This window comes from Hylobates moloch, unplaced genomic scaffold (assembly GCF_009828535.3).
Source record: "Hylobates moloch isolate HMO894 unplaced genomic scaffold, HMol_V3 SCAFFOLD_2, whole genome shotgun sequence".
NCBI lineage: Eukaryota > Metazoa > Chordata > Mammalia > Primates > Hylobatidae > Hylobates > Hylobates moloch.
Window position 1 is genome coordinate 57,574,904 of NW_026652277.1, and position 16,835 is coordinate 57,591,738.

Below are 16,835 nucleotides of genomic sequence, written 5' to 3' on the forward strand. Positions count from 1 at the left end.
GTCTGGGGAAGGAAGGACAGAACCTGGTGTGTCCTAAGAATTGGAGGGAGCTGGAGTGACTGGAGCTCAGGGCTTCAGAGGGAGAGAGGGATGTGATGATTGGAAAAGGGGAGGCAGGCACGGTCCAGGATGACTGAGGGCCACGCTGAGGAGTTACAATTTAATTCTCAGTGCAAGGGGAGCCACTGGGGTTTTTCAGGAAGGGAATGACAGGGCAGAGGAGCTTGCATAGAAATGGTTCTGGTTCCTGGGAGGAGAACGAATTGGAGGTCAAGGGTGAGTGTGCTCACCATGTAGCTTGTGTCTTTCTGTCCTTTGTTATGGGCACTGCACAGACTGGGAAATAAGACTGTCACTTGCCATCTGGCATTTTACGGCTGGAAGGACACTCAGAGACTGTGAGTAATGTGATGTTGAGACTTGATTTCACAGAGCAATAGAAAACAAAAATGGAGGACTCACAGAGTATTGCAACTTCCTATTAGGCTAAAGAAGGTAAAATCTCAGCTACTATCACTTCATTTCATAGGAGAAAAGATAGTTTAAAGCCAAAAATATAAGGACATAATCTCAGGGGAAAAAACAGTTTTATAGGAAATGCCACACCTTTCTTATATTTTTTACATTTTGCATTGGAATCAATGAAAACCTCATTAACAGATTGGGTACAAATCCACAGTTCAGTATTCAGAACATCAGAATTCAGGAACCATCGATCCCACCCTTCTATCCCCTTTCACAGATGAGCATAGGTGAGCTTTAGGAGGCATGTGGCTTTCCCAGGGTAATGAGGTACATTCAGGGCAGGGAGCCTAGGCTTCAGTCTCCCGACTCCACGTTAATTCTTTCATTGCATCATCATGCTGTATATCCCAGCTTGCTTCTTCTACTTTGCCAAGGTTCAGATACTGTACGTCTATACCCGTGTTGTGCGGAGTAGGAGTACATCCGCCATTTTTCACTTCTCTGCCAATATTTCTGAGGGCTAAGATACCTATTAAGGAACAGGTATCCAGCAAAACAGCGCTCAGCCCAGAGCCCAACAAAACAGAATCCTTTTTGTTAAGAGTAAGCTGTGTCTCACCTGATTTTTAGGTAGGCTGCAACTCCAAACACCAGCAGCACCACGGCAATGACTGTCACGGTAATGGCGGCGACGCTGCCTGTGAAGGAGGAAGGGCACAGAAAAGAAGATACATGAGGATACGGGGCATCATGTGACTTTGGCCTGCACAGTATCCACCTTCTGCCTGATCCCATCTTTTCTCTGAAAGGGGAAAAAGCTACTTCAGATCATTCTGCATGACATTCACAGCTAGAATAAAACCCAGGATTTTAATTCTGTTACCAAAACACTTTTTATGCAGGTGAAATTGGGTAAATGGTCAATATTTATCAAGACTTTTTGGCTGGCCTGGAATTTAGAGAGGAGTACTTAGTCATATTTTGACTATCTTTTTAAGAATGACATCAGTCTGTTGTTGTTGCTGCTGCTGTTGTTTGCAGGGGTAGTGGGTTTTAGATTTCTTGATGTCCTATTTTCTTCTTTTGTGGGCTCTGCCTCATCTTTCTATTACTTGTGAAATATTGAGAGACTTAGGATGTTTTACTCAAGAGTCAGTGCAAAGTAATGTGGTTGGTTTTTTCATAAAAATATTGGCAGTATCCACTTCAAAAGGGTCGTCTTGGTAGGAAATGCACTAATTTTAATGAGGCAATCAAGTCAAAGCATTTTAAAACATTCCTCTGTGGGAAATATGTTCAGTTTTCATTCTTGGATAGTAAACTTGGTTTTATAGAGAATAAAGTGAAGTTTGATATATAGAATAAGGTCAGGTCTGATAGGTAACACTATTTTTTGTTTGTAGAAATATCTTGGTGCAATATAAAGTCACATGAATATTTTATTCTGTAGTTTGAAATCTGGTTCCAAAAGCAACTATTAATGGGCAGTTTAAAAAAACTCTTTGAGCATGTACCCTTGTAAGAATAACGACACCTCCTCCAAATACTACTTTGAAGCACAACATGCTTTTTGTGTGAGCTTTGCATTAATAATGAATATACTTTAGTTTTATTTCACCTTAAAAATGGCAAAAATCAACTGGGCTCTTGTCCCCTAATACTTAAAGTGAGTTTTCGGCACTAAAGCTGGTGTTAGGGACCCCATTTACTCTTTTAGGCAACTGGGAAATTATTTACTAGTACTTCAACAAACGAATGGGACTCTTTTAAACACACTGCAAAGAGCACAAGAGACTTGGAGTCTGAATATGTGGATTCGAGTGTGGTTCAACCATTAGTAGCTGTGTGACTATGAACTATTTACTTAAGCCTGACGACTCTTATACTACTTACCTGCTGAGACAGAGGAATAAGAGTGTTCTACCCATCTTGCATGATTTTAAGGGGATTAAATGAGATGCCAAGTGCACCAATCTAAAGAGCTATGCAAATATATGATCCTGGACCAATTCTCATCTCTTGTGTACTAGGTCTCAAAAGTGATGAGTCTCTCCCACATTTTTGGAGATTTATCACTGTAGATTATTTTAGTATCTCTTATTTATTTATTTTTGTCTGCTGGTATGAACGGCTCTTGTTACTGTTCGTTTTATTAGCCTTCCCACCAAAAAATTGTAGGACAGTTAAGAAGCAAATCAGTCCACTTGTTAATTCTTTAGTAACTTCTCAAAAGCTTTGGATGAAAGAATGCTACATCAGACACCCATGCTCCTGCTGGTTATAATTTCTAAAAGAGAGACGAAAAAAAAATCATTGCTAACATTAAGACTAAGACCAGAGCTTGTCGTGTCTGTGAAGACGGATCATACTCAACCGTTTCAGAGCTGACAAGCTTCTGAACACTCACAGATCCATTTCTTTGCTCCTGGAATCATTTTGAGCCAGATTAATATAATTATCAGAATAATTCTCTTTCCCTGTTTACTACTGTAAAGACAGAATTATGGCACTGAATGCTCAAACTTGCAGACTGGGTCAAGCAGAGAAAGTCCGAGGTCAGTTTCCCTTATGGAAAACCTCCACTCCTACTTTGAAAGGCTCCTCTTGGCTTCTTGGCCTCTAAACTGTGTTGAAATTAGAACAATTCAAAGTTCACTGAAGCCTCGTAATAGCTCTTTTAAAAGCTTATGAAAGGAGGGTTATAACCATAGGGTAAGGTGATGGGAGTATTTTAAGACTCAAAAAGATACAGTCATTTCAATTAAGAGCAGTGTAAAAAACTGACCTTTTAATTTAATTTCTCCTTTTAAAAAAGTGGAAGAAAAGAATGAATATAGCTGATTTTTTTGCAAGACTCTTCTTTCTTGCTCCAGGGATAGTTTCATATAGGAAATCACAGGTTTGGCCTTTTTTCAAAGATTCTTCTCTAACTTTAAGCAGTTGGGTCCCCTCCAACTTTGTGATTTACTGAATTTATTTATATACCACTTCTTTCTAAAGATAAATCAGGCAGGTTCTCCAACTAAAGTGCGATCTTTTTTTTTTTTTTATTGTAAGTGATAGAGTGACCACTTCTCCTCCATATGATGGGTGGCTCTCTAGCTCCAAGTATACCCCCAATCTTCAAATGGGGCTCTTCCATGTCACCCTTCCATGTCCACAGAAGATAGCCTATATGACCAGAGCTGGAATTAGCCAATTATTTTCCTCCTGATGGGCCCTTGAGGGCAGCTGGGCAAAGGGGCACTGCTAAGAGTTTGTACAGCCCAATATAAGGCCAAATGGTATAAGATAAAACAGATAGCAATTAAATATTTGAACCACTGTATTAACTATTCTGTTACCCACTGGCTCTTCTCAGTGGATGCCAGCCATGGGAACAAGAGTCCTCCAAAAGCAGAAAACCTTTATCTGGCCCTGAGCCTAGGAGATCTTGTATCCTGAGCTTGCTGTTACCTCCACAGCAGTGGCTGCTTTCAGAAGCAGCTGGTAACATCAGCCCTGGGAAGTTCCACACCTGAGGACATCACAGTTTGAGGACATCACAGTTTGAGAACATGAATGGGTTGCTGAGCCCACATTAGCACAACTTTATAGGGTGACTGAAAAGGCTTTATTTCCTCCTTGTGAAAACAAATGCCATTTCCCCCTGAGTTCTGTTTAAACTAAACTGGAATTCCCCTCCTCCTCCTCCTCTTACATTTTTCATTATGAGGAAGGGAGAGAAAAAAATGAGGAAGGTGTGGCTGGGGGCAGGGGAGCCTCTGCCTTATGAGGAAGATGTGGGACACTGATGGGCAGTCCACTGGGAGTGGAGACATGGGGAAGGTGGCTGGCATTTCATTTCTTCCTCATTGGGATTTGTGAGTTAGAGACTGGGTGTGACTCATGTTATAAAGCCCTGGAATGGGCAGAAATTAAGAACTGGAGGAAACTTATCTACATATTTTATAATCCCAGATACAAGAATATTCCACTGTGCTAGCACATTTCACTCTACCAACATGTTCTGCCTATCCAGAGGGCTGGTGAAGGCCTGTGAACCAAAGCCTCTTTGAATTTTGGGCCTCCCTGAAGTATGGAATTCCTCAGGGTTGCATTTTGCCACTTTTTTTTAATGGCCCAGGATCAGAATAAATGGGCTAAAGAATAACCATAGCTACCATTTGCAGATGATTACTTTGGGCTGAGACTATGCACAAAACTGTATAGCTATCATCTTATTTAATTCTCTTTACAAGGTGGGCAGAATTATCCCCATTTTATAGATGAGGAAGTTAAGGCTCAGAGAGATTAAGGTTTTACATGTGGTAAATGATTGAACTATCATTTGGACCCAGTACTATTTAATGCTGGTTTTGCATTTTTAATCATTAACTTTTCTTAGCTTGGCCAGCTCCTATTCTTCTTCACTATCTAGCTAAATATCAACTCTTCTGAGCCGTTTTCCCTGACACCCCTGAGTAAATTACAGTGTTGCTGTGTGTTCTCAGATCTCAGCATCAACTTCTTTCAAGCATTCTGTATTATGTTTATGTGCTTCCCTAGGTCATTTCTATTCATGGCCATCTTGCATCTCTTCCCATTTCTTTGTGCACTGTTAGCTTAAGGCACCATCTTTGGCCCACAGTGGGTACTTAACTCATGTATTTAATGTTGAATAAACAAATATACTTTTAGCTTAAAAAAGATTACCAGAAATTTTTTTTTACCCTAATCACTGTGCTAAGAAAGTTTCCACACAGCTGACTCACCACTTATTCACCTTGGAATCACCTGCTCCAGTTCTTACCTGAGTACCTACTCCTATGACTACATCTATGATCCCACCTCCCCAGCCCCCTGCCCTTCTCACTGTGCACTTGAAAGTCCCCATCAGTGACCAAGGTGGTTAGTTGAAGGAGAGTTCTTTTAGGAATGAATTAGTCCATTCTCATGCTGCTAACAAAGGCATACTCAAGACTGGGTAATTTATATGTAAAAAAAAGGTTTAATGGACTCACAGTTCCACATGGCTGGGGAGGCCTCACAACCATGGTGGGAGGTGAAAGGCACGTCTTACATGGCGGCAGGCAAGACAGCATGGGCAGGGTAACTTCCTTTTATAAAACCATCAGATCTTCACTATCACGAGAACAGCATGGGTAAAACTCGCCCCCATGATTCCATTACCTCCCACTGGGTCCCTCCCATGACACATGGGGATTATTACAATTCAAGGTGAGATTTGGGTGGGGACACACAGCCAAACATATCAAGGAATAATTGTCTAAATATATTCAGATAACATCCTTGAAGCAGCCAGAGTAAACTCCTGGTCAGCCTGGTCGGCCACTACTCCACTCCCCTACAACCCTGAGGAAGGAGACTGCCTTCAGGGTTATTCCTTTTCCTGTTTCAGCTCTGTTCTATACCCTGAGGCAGTCCAGGAATTGCCTGTAGCATCATTTAAGAGTCTCTCTCCCCACACTCACACATCCCCATGGGCCTGCACGCCACACACATGGGCCCCTTTTCTTGATCGCACACTCAGAAGGGGTTCTGTTCATGCCCAAGCCTCCTGCCTCTCACTTGACCAAAAGGGTCCTTCTATATTCCTGGGCTTAGCAATATTCTCAAACCTCAAATGTTCCTCTAGGGACTCTTCTCATTGAGGGATTTTATTTTATTTCACTTTAAACATGAAATAAACATTTGAGCTCTTTGGAAGAAATATTAATATTCACCAATTGTATCCAAAATGTAAATATTAGGACATGATGGGATGAACCCAAACAACTTCTGAAGAAAGAACTTTGCTGGGCTCTTTAAAGAAGTTGTTGTTACTCTGAGAGAGCTGGGGGTGGAGGAGGTGATGGTGCAAAGTTTCCAGAGGTGAAAAAGAGGTGAGTGTCTCACTGCTATCCATAGATGACTCCTGAGCTACATTCTCCTTGAAAATTCACCAGTCAGCTTATTTAGAAGGTGCGTGTAAATACTTGACCAAGTTCCTGAGTATGTGTGCATGCCTTTGATCTATTTTGAGAAGAGTCTTTAACAAACCTCTTGACTGTTTTTCAATATTCTTGCTCTTTTCTTTCCACTTCCTGGTCCAGAGATTAGGTAAGAATCAGAGAAGAGGAGCAGGTGGCCACTTCAGAGTGTGCGGCAGCTCCTTCAGTCAAGGTCACCAAGAGGAAAGGAACATTTTGTCTCAGAGGAATTCTTTCTCTTTAAAAGCATGTGTCTGCGGATGTGCTGGAGGAGGGAAGTGGGCGACTGGCGAGGGCTTGACAGTTAGAACTCTGTGTGTGCTGAATCTCTACTTATTATGCTAGGCTCTTCGTTTTCACAGCAAGAGCATCAGATCATGTCTCCTTCCTCCAAAGAACAACAGTAATAGCAAGAGAAATCAATAACAACAAAAATAATAGCAACTAACACTTTCCTGTTACTTACTGTGTGCCAGGGACTGTTCTATGAGCTTCACTTATTTCAGTTCATTTAATCCTCATGAGAAAGTAGGTATTCTTGTTATCTCCATTTTACAGTTGGGGAAACTGAGTCACAGAGATGCTAAGGACCCAAAGCCACAGAACTGCTAAGTAGAAGAACTGGGATACAAGCACAGGTTTGAGAATCCATGTGTTACCCACTAGGCTCTCCTGCCACCCTGGGCTCTAGTACTAAATCCTCAATTGTTTTTAAGTAAAACCTACAGCTCTGGTACATCCTCTGTCTGCTTTCTGTTAGCTGCCCAGGAAACAGGGCCTGCCTTAGGCTGTGTGATGGCTTGGGTCCTCTTGTACATACTGGTGAAGGAAGAATGAAGCTCAATAATTCAAATTAATTGGGAAGAGGGCTAGTTAGAAGCAGACAACAGTTCTAGAACAGCAACCTTAGATCGTTCAGGTCATTGGTTTCTAGTGTGTTCTGTGGTGCAAAATAACTGCTCAGAATGCTGCCAAATGCTGTTCATTTCAGTGTGTTAAATAACCCAGGGTACATGGTAATTGCAATTTGCTTCTAGTGGGGTGGTAGTGGGAGTGGGGTGTAGTTTGTGAGATGGAGAGAAAATGAGAAAAGAAAACCTTAGTTCTTAGACACTGCAACCTGGGTAGATCTTAATTTTACCATTATTGGAAGTCTCTTTGTCTTCTGGCCTTGTCTGCTTGGTTTCATGCCCATTCTTCTTTCCATTCTACCCCATGCCAGGGGAAGCACATCTTGTCTCCTCCCTCTTACCCCAAATCCACCCTACAAGCCTCTCCTGAATGAGCTCCATGGGCTCACCTTAAGCCAGGACAGTGTGGGGTGTAGAGACCCAATAGGCAGGGGCCCTGAGGTTTCACCACTCCATGGCAGAGACAAGTGTCAGGCTCCGGGAACCATTCTGGGGTGTGCAGGATTGGATGGGATAGGCAGGCAGGGAGGTAAGAGAGGTGAGTAGTGCCAGCCTCTGTATTTCTGCCTGTGGGTGGAATGGTGCCTAAGGTGGGTGGGCCTGTAAAGTCTGGAGCAGTCTTGGAAAGAGTTGGGAATGAAGCTGTTCTCTGATGGATGGGGCAGGACTTGGACAGACAGCAATGGAGGATCGAGGTGGGAACCACCTCGGAGGAGGGCAGACACTCAACATTTATGGGCTTGAAGGGTTTGCACTGGGCTTGAAGACAGAGCATCTTGACTGGTGTTCTTATCTAAAAAATGGGCTAATCCCTGTCCTATCCACCTCATAGGGCTACTGGGAAGATCAAATGCTTTGTAAATTAGCATGAACAAAGAGGGCTGTTGAGATCTTTGTAGAGGCCAGTGTCTTCCTTTTATGGATTAGGAGACTGAAATGCTGCAGGACTGACTAAGTGACAAAACGAGGACCACAGGCTATACAAGAAGGCGTAATGGAAATTAACAGAGATCATGTAAATGGTTGAGTACTCAAGACCAAATTATAAAAACTCTGAAAGCCAGGGATCATGGTGTTTGGGCTTGATAGTTTGGGGAGCAGGGACCACGGAAGTGCTTTCAGAATAAGGATGCACCTTTTATGCAAAATCCTTCTCAAGTCCAACCTTCTCTTGGAATTCTTCCCTGATGACAGTCACTATCTTGAGTACTCTTTTTCTAGACATTTGCTGTTTTATTTTGTATGGGACAATTTAGTAAATTTATTTTAGTATGTAACTGATACTGCCAAATGTAGCTGTGGGTGGTTATGCATATTATACATATAAGACATAGATGTATGAAATACACTGTAATACCAGTGGCTTTATGAGAATACGTTCTGCCTACTCTCTAGACTGAAAGTCTCTTAAAGCCAGGTATACCACATTATGCTTTATTATTTGTCTAGGCCCAAAGTAAGTGATTCACAAGATAACTCTGATTTCCTCTGAAGCACAGCTATTTTTAAAAAAACCTGAACTTTATTAGTAGTTATGTTGCAAAAAGAAAGCATCTTTCTAAGGAAAACAGCTTGCATAAAAGTATGCTACAGAAGTATTTTTAATTAACACAACCTAAGCTTGTCTCTGTAAATTAGTAAATTAGTCCTTTTCCCCATTATTCCTCTCTCAAAATCTTTACATCATTAAGTTACTAGTCGTTTGTTTACACAGAGTGGCAGAGGTAAACTTTATAAAAATTAGCCAAGTATTATCACAGCTGGAATGTTTTACCTCATGTGTATACTCTTATCTACATGCTAGTTAGTGGGCAGAATTGGGATTCGAACTGTGGGGTAGGATCCCAGCATCTATATGTTTCCACTTCATGTCATCAGGAGACCTGGTTTAGAGACTGGCTTCACTTTTATCTAAAAGGATGTTACCTACCTAAAGCTTGTAGTTAAAAATGTGTGCTAGAAATGTTAATCTTGGTTGAGATAATAAAATACTTGCACTTGCACAAGCCCAGTGCTTGTTTCCTCTTCCTTCATTTCTCTCTCATGGGGGCACATCAGCTGTATTTTAAGGACCTGGGGAGCGCATGTTTGCAATTAATGCAAACCAGGCACACATGTCGGCACAATTCTTGGTTACCATGGTTTTAAAGTTTCTTCACTTCACTTAGAATTACAATCTTTTCCCACACGAATGAAGCCTCTTTTTCACTTGGAATTCATTTTAACTGTGTGTTCAGGTTGTTCAATCTCAGCTGTCTTTTGACACCTGTAATGTGAACTACACTGGTTTTCTAAGAATAATGAGAGATATTCTTCATTGCCTTTTCTCAAGTCAAAGCAGCTGTCTTCCACCTTAGAACAACCGATTAACACACAGCAACTCTAGCTAAGTGTCCGGGATCAATCCCCTCATTCAGTTGTGCTAATGGTGCTCCCCAGATCAAAAGGAGTGCGCCAGGAATGAGGAACATCAGAGGCCAGGCTGGGGAATCTCAACTCCTAGGTCATCTCTGTGAATGAAGGTGAGAGGGGTGAATATGGACTGCAGGAAGCATGCCACCGTCTTGCTCAGTAGGTGCCAGCATCTCCATGAACAATGAGAGAAGAGCTTTTTGTTGTTGCTGTTGTTGTCACCCTCTCCTCTATCTCTTTAGTATTTCGATGATGAAAACAAGGCATGACCATGGATAAAATAATACTAAAGGGGCTGGGAGCAGTGGCTTATGCCTGTAATCCCAGCACTTTGGGAGGCCAAGGCAGGTGGATCACCTGAGGTCAGGAGTTTGAGACCGGCCTGGCCAACATGGTGAAACTTTGTACTAAAAATACAATAATTAGCGGGGCGTGGTGGTGGACTCCTGTAATTCCAGCTACTCGGGAGGCTGAGGCAGGAGAATCGCTTGAACACAGGAGGTGGAGTTTGCAGTGAGCCGAAATCAAGCCATCGCAGTCCAGCCTGGGTGACGAGAGCGAGCGAAACTCAGTCTCAAGGAAAACAAACAAACAAAAAACTAAAGGGAAAAATAAACGAGAAAAGTTTGCATATGTCCTTTGCAAAAATCATCCAGGCTGCTAAGGTGAAGGCTCAGATCCTTGTGGGGTTCACCAACCTTGGCAAGTGAGAGCTTCCACACTGGTATTTTCTTGGTTCAGAGGACATAAGCAAGAAGGAAGAATTTCTAAGAGCCCAGGACAAAGTCCTAACTCTGGTTGCCAAGCAGTGTGCAAGTTTATCTTTTTTATCACAGAATATGGGCAGGGAACAGAGAGTCACAGTTTCAGGTTACCTATCCTGACACCTTGACCAAGGGCAGCGACATCAATGTAATTACTACAGTCCCAAGGACTCAGGGACCTCCTAGGAACCACTAGCTAAATTTAGCCTTACTCCATGTCATTAATCAGCAAGGACATGAGGGAACTTGCTTTTTTTTTTTTTTTTTTTTTGATGGAGTCTCGCTCTGCTGCCCAGGCTGGAGTGTGCAGTGGTGCAATCTCCGGGAGGCGGAGCTGCACTGCAAGCTCCGCCTCCCAGGTTCACGCCATTCTCCTGCCTCAGCCTCCCGAGTAGCTGGGACTACAGGCGCCCGCCACTACGCCAGGCTAATTTTTTGTATTTTTTAGTAGAGACGGGGTTTCACCATGTTAGCCAGGATGGTCTCCATCTTCTGACCTCGTGATCTGCCCGTCTCGGCCTCCCAAAGTGCTGGGATTACAGGTGTGAGCCACCGCGCCTGGCCAGGAACTTTCTTTTGAATACTGTATTTACCAAGTGTTAATTTCCCCCAGACTCAGGAATTCAAAGTTTTGGAGTTAAAAACATGGGAAAGAAAAATAATTTCCAAACTTTATGCAAGTTAAGGGAAGAGTACCACTTCTAGGTCTCAACTGTCCAACCTTGGGGGCAGATGGGACCCAGGCTAAATCCTGCAGCTCAGCTTTTTTCCCCCCAATGCCCCAAGATTGCCTTTCTCTTAGCTAGAAATCTTCAGTTGTTTGGACTCTTTAACACTTTTCTTTGGATTTTCCAAGTTTTCTGAAACTGTTATTGTTTCAAATGTGAACACAGCTATTTTTATCCTTTATACTTTTTGAACTATGCTTTTCTGTATTATGCTGTAGGCAGGTACTTAAGTGAAATTTTATTACCTAATATTCACAGTAATAATCACTTTGGGAATCTTAAAGTGTTTTTACAAACATTCTAATTCTTCAAGTTAAGAAAATCAGAGTCTAGAAGAGTCAAAACTCTTGCTGGTTGGTATCCACATTGAGAATTAAGGACTCAACTGTAATAATAATAGCTAACATTTATGTAGTGCTTACTATGTAAGAGGCACTTTATGTACTTGTCTCATTTAACCCTAATAAGAATCCTGTAAAACAGGTACAGTACTATAATTACCCTCATCATATAGATGAGGAAAATGGAACACCTGTGGTAAATAAACCTGCTCAGTTCTCCCATTTAGCAAATAGCACTGGTGAGATTTGAACCAGGCAGTCTGATGCCAAAACTTGTGCTGTTACTAACATTCTTGCCTTCCTAGAGCCTGTCTTTGAAATGACTCCATGATTTCTCCACATGGAAATACGGCAAAGTGTTTTTGATGGCCCACATCCATGGATCTACTGAGATTTTATAATTTTAACATAAATTTACCTTCATCTTTGAGCCTCTGATCTACCCCTTGAAGGCCATGAGTCTGAAAATAAAAGCATTATACTGTTAAATAAAATATCATTTCTTTTGGTCAATATTTTTCTCTCCTAGGACCTGAGGGGGAACAAAGCATGCTGAGGACAATATTAAGTTAGCATCCATTTTATGCACTCCTAATGCAATATTCCTGACTTGACTCTCTGAAATGAGATTTTTAGAACCTTTCTGCTAAAGATGATGGGAGGGTGTTGATCCATTCTCATTTCCCTGCCAAATTATTTTGTAACTAAAAAGCCATGCTTTTTTGAGTTGGAAGATTAGAGTAAGGGTTCAGTCAGGGTATGGAATCAAGCATATCCATATCCTGGCATATTAATAGTATCAGCTGTGTTTATAAGTTAAATCCCACTTTCTCAGTGAAGCATTTCCACAGCCACTTTCATCATATGCAATTGGTGAAAACATTTGAAACAGAAAAAGAAAATTGCTCCATAAAGACAAAAACTTTCCAAATGTAATAAAAGGTGACATTGGGACAATTAAAACATGTGATAGAGTTATATTGCTACTACATGACAAACTAAATAGATAGTAAGTAGCTGATTTTATTACCTTGACGTGTATATCTTAAAAGATATTTTGGAAATATTTCAAAATCAGATTAAGATTTAGGTAGCAAAAGTGAGCCAAAGGAGAAATATAAGAAGAAGAGACAATAATTCGGAATAATTTTTACTTAAAATAAAATCTGACAGTTGGAGCCCCTTATGGGAGTTTATCTGGTTTTAGGAAACTTTGAGGTTTAAACTAAGTTTAAAGAATAGGCAAACAACAAGTATATGAAAAAGTGCTCAACACCACTAATCATTAGAGAAATGCAAATCAAAACCACGATGAGATACCATCTCACACCAGTCAGAATGGCTATTATTAAAAAGTTGAAGACAGATGCTGGTGAGGTTGCCGAGAAAAGGGAATGCTTATACACTGCTGGTGGAAATTCAAATTAGTTCAGCCACTGTGGAAAGCAGTTTGGAGATTTCTCAAAGAGCTTGAAACAGAATTACCATTTGACCCACTAATCTCATTATTGAGTATATACCCAAAGGAAAATAAATAGTTCCACCATGAAGACACTTGCACATGTATGTTTATCACAGCACTATTCACAATAGCAAAGACATGGAATCTACCTAAATTCCCACCAATGGTGGATTAGATAAAGAAAATGTGGTACATATAATACTATTCAGCCATAAAAGGAATGAAACCCTGTCCTTTGCGGCAAAATGGATGGAGCTGGAGGCCATTAGCCTAAGCAAATTAATGGAGGAACAGAAAACCAAACACTGCATGTTCTGACTTAGGAGGAAGGAAAACCTTGAGTATACACAGACACAAAGAAGGGAACAACAGACATAGGGACCTACTTGAGGGTGGAGGGTATGATGAGCGTGAGGATTAAAAAAAACTATAGGGCACTGTGCTTGTTACCTCAGTAACAAAATCTGTACAACAAACTCACATAACACACAATTTACCCACGTAACAGACCTGCACATGTACCCTCCAAAACTGAAATAAAAGTTGGAAAGAAAAAAAAAAGAACTGGGCACAAAAGAAAAAAATATGAGTGAGAGTTTATAACAACCCATAGCGCTGGCAGCCCTGGAGTCTATGGGAAAACCAAAGAAGGGAGTCAGAATGGTGAGAAGAGAGGTGGGGTGGGCTTGGGGTGGGCAGCAGAAAGTCCTTTAGACAGCTACACTGCTTAAATGCATCCAAGGGGATGTCTTTGCAGACACAGCGAGGATGTTTGGTTTTTCTTCATTCTCATTTCAAAGCTCAGGATTAATGAGGCTAACACAATAAGTGAATTTATTGTCTAAAGATTGATATTGTCACCAAAAATCATTGATTGATTGATTCATTGGACATTTATTGAAAACCTACACTGAGCCAGACACTGTTAGGTGCTGGGAATATATTTGTGAGCCAAAATAGACAAGGACCCACCCTCAGGTACATTAAAAGCAGTGAAGACAATGAACAAAGAAACACAAGAAAAATGTATAATCACATGCTGTGAAGGAGAGATGCAATTGACTTGTGACAATTTGTAACTGGGAGGCCAACACTGGACAGGGGGCCCCATAAGAGATCTTCTGACCAGGTGCTATTTGATCTGAGACCTGAGGAATGAGCTGGAATTAACCAGGTGAAGTGATGGGTTGTGAGAAAGTCCCAGGTAGCGTCTAAGTGAGTGAAGGCCCTAAGTCAAGAGGGAGACACAGGCGCTCATGGAACTGAGAGACATCCAGTGTGGGTGGTGCAGAGAGCGAGGGGAGGGTTGTGGGATGACACTGGGGTGACAAATGGAGCCCACATAAAGTGAAGGTGTGTGGACTTCATCCTAAAAGCAGTGGAGTGCCCCCAGGAGCTGAGATGGTGGTGGTAGTAAGGTTATGTGAGCCTTGATCAGATTTGTGTTTAATTGTCACTCTGGCTGCTGTGTGGACAACAGGGAGTAGGGAGATGGGTGCGGGGGGGAAATGAGGGGCAGTTGGGAGGCTATTGCGGTGGGATTATGTGAGCCCTGAGATAAAAATGAAGAGAAGTAGATGAATTTGAGAGCTACCAAGAGTTCAAAATCAACAGTACTCAGTGACAGAGGGGAGCTAGGGAGTGGGAGAGAGAGAATTGAAAAGATGGTGGTGGCACTCACCATAAGAGGACCAGGCCTGGGCATATACAATGAACTAATATTTGTAAAGCTGAGCCTAAGACACCATAGCTGTTAGGATTATTGCTTTCTGATACATTCTGGCCATTTTAAAAGAATCTGACCAGTAAATGTTTACCATTCTTTAACATGGTCTTCTCACACCTATGTTTTTGCTTTTAAATTAAATAATTGTTTTCCCCTTTAACCTATTTTTAATATATCAGTTAAACATGATGGTCATTAACTTACTACAATATACATTTTTTCACTTCTGAAATTTTCTAGGTATACTTTTAAAATTATTGTTTCATCTTTCCACAAGTTGATTCTTTTTTTCAAATCTAAGGTTTATGGGTGTCTTGTAGAGCTGAAAGTCCCTTGCAGGTGTGGACATAGAGATGTCTAGATGTCCGTGCCTACTTAGTGCCCTTTATTTAAAGGTATTTATTGGCATAGCTCATACTGAATAAATACTAGGGTTCAGATCAGCAATTTAATGTTCAATGGTCTTCACCAATTTTCATGGTTGTGTGTGCTTCTCTTTATAGTGAAAATAGGATAGTGAAAGACCAGTGGACACATGGATTTTACAGACAAAAGAGAATATCCACTTTGCAACAAGCACAGTAACTATAATTTTAAAGTTTGCATATGCAAGAACTGATGATGTTTTGAATATTGCTTGTTTTGCAATGTCAGTTAATCCCTCAGGCATGCACTGAGCACCAAATTGTTCATAGCACCATTCAATTTTGTTCAGGGAGTCAAACACACACTGTAGTCATAGTTTTCATCCTTGAAGAGATTTGATTTAATAAAACAAAATGACCCAAATTTAACACATCACGTCTTTCTCTCTTCCTTTAAGAGCCAAACAAAAGCTAAAAAATGAAAATCAATCAAAACTCTTCTTCTGCACAGCCAATTTTGCATGGCTGCTACCACCATCTGCTACCCCTCCCACTGGGCAGCTCCACCCCTGGGACCCAGTTGGCAACATCTGGCAACTAGCCCATCTAGCTCATTTCTACAGTAATGCTGAAGCCCATCAGTTCTTCCCCAACTCTGTGTTTCTACTAATTCAGGTAGGATGGGCATTGTGAAAGGAACACTTGGCTTTGGGTCTGTCAGGGGAACTGGATTTCAATCCTGGTCTGGTCACTCAAGTGAGAATTTGAGTCAGTCCCTTAGTCTCTCTGGACTTGTTTTGTCACCTGTAAAACAGATACTACTGAGCTCACACCACTGGAGCGTTCTGAGGATCAGATGAGGGCTACCTGTGTCAGTCGCTAGCCCAATTCTTGGAACATACATATTCTCAGTATGCCTCATATGACCATGAACCTCATGTTTTCTGTAAAGGATAATTGTGATAAATAATTACCATAGTATGAAAAGCCAAAAGGACCTGAGAGACTGCTTCTCTTGTATTCAGTTTACAACCAAGAGCCTTTTAAGTTAGAGTAGTTAAGTGACATGCCTACTATCAGTACATGACAATGACAAACCAGAAAACAGTTATAAACTGGCATACATGGTTCCAAATCTGAACTCCCTGCAACTTGACATACATACTCCCACCAGTTGAATACTTTTAAAATATGATTTTCAATATGTTCTTCCCCTGATCAAAAGCCTTTGGTGACTATAAATGGCTTAGAAAGTAAACCAATTGTCTTAGGCTGCTCCCCAGGGTTCTCTAATGCTTGTCCTGAAGTCGTCCTTCCTACATCTACAGTGTCTCCCTTCATGTAGCTTGGGACCCAAACTAGGTTACTCACTATGCCATGTGCCATGTGCACACTACATTGTAATGTCCATGAGTGAAGTGGCTGTATTATTCATGGCTATATCCCTAGTATTTAACCAGATGCCTGGCTCATAGTAGAAGCTCAATAAATATTTGTTGAAGATGGTGGGCATTCTTCAATATGATAAATAAAATAATAACAATGATAATCACACCAGCAGAATAGTAATAGCAGTAAATAATAGTAAAGTAGCAACCATAGCCATTGATTGAGCTATTGCTCAATAGCCATATGCTATAAATTTATTATCTTACCTGAACCTTCCAATAACCCCATTATGTGAATACT

General features: G+C 41.2%; 1 protein-coding gene across 3 annotated transcripts in view; it reads right to left on the minus strand.

The window, feature by feature from the left end:
- PARM1 (prostate androgen-regulated mucin-like protein 1) overlaps window positions 1–16,835 on the minus strand; it is a 173,814-nt gene that overhangs the window by 21,215 nt on the left and 135,764 nt on the right. For all 3 annotated transcript variants that reach the window (XM_058433908.1, XM_058433907.1, XM_032150092.2), the window contains one exon: window positions 1,085–1,163. In XM_058433908.1, the coding sequence (XP_058289891.1) occupies window positions 1,085–1,163 (79 nt within the window). The remainder of the gene's footprint in view (window positions 1–1,084; window positions 1,164–16,835) is intronic.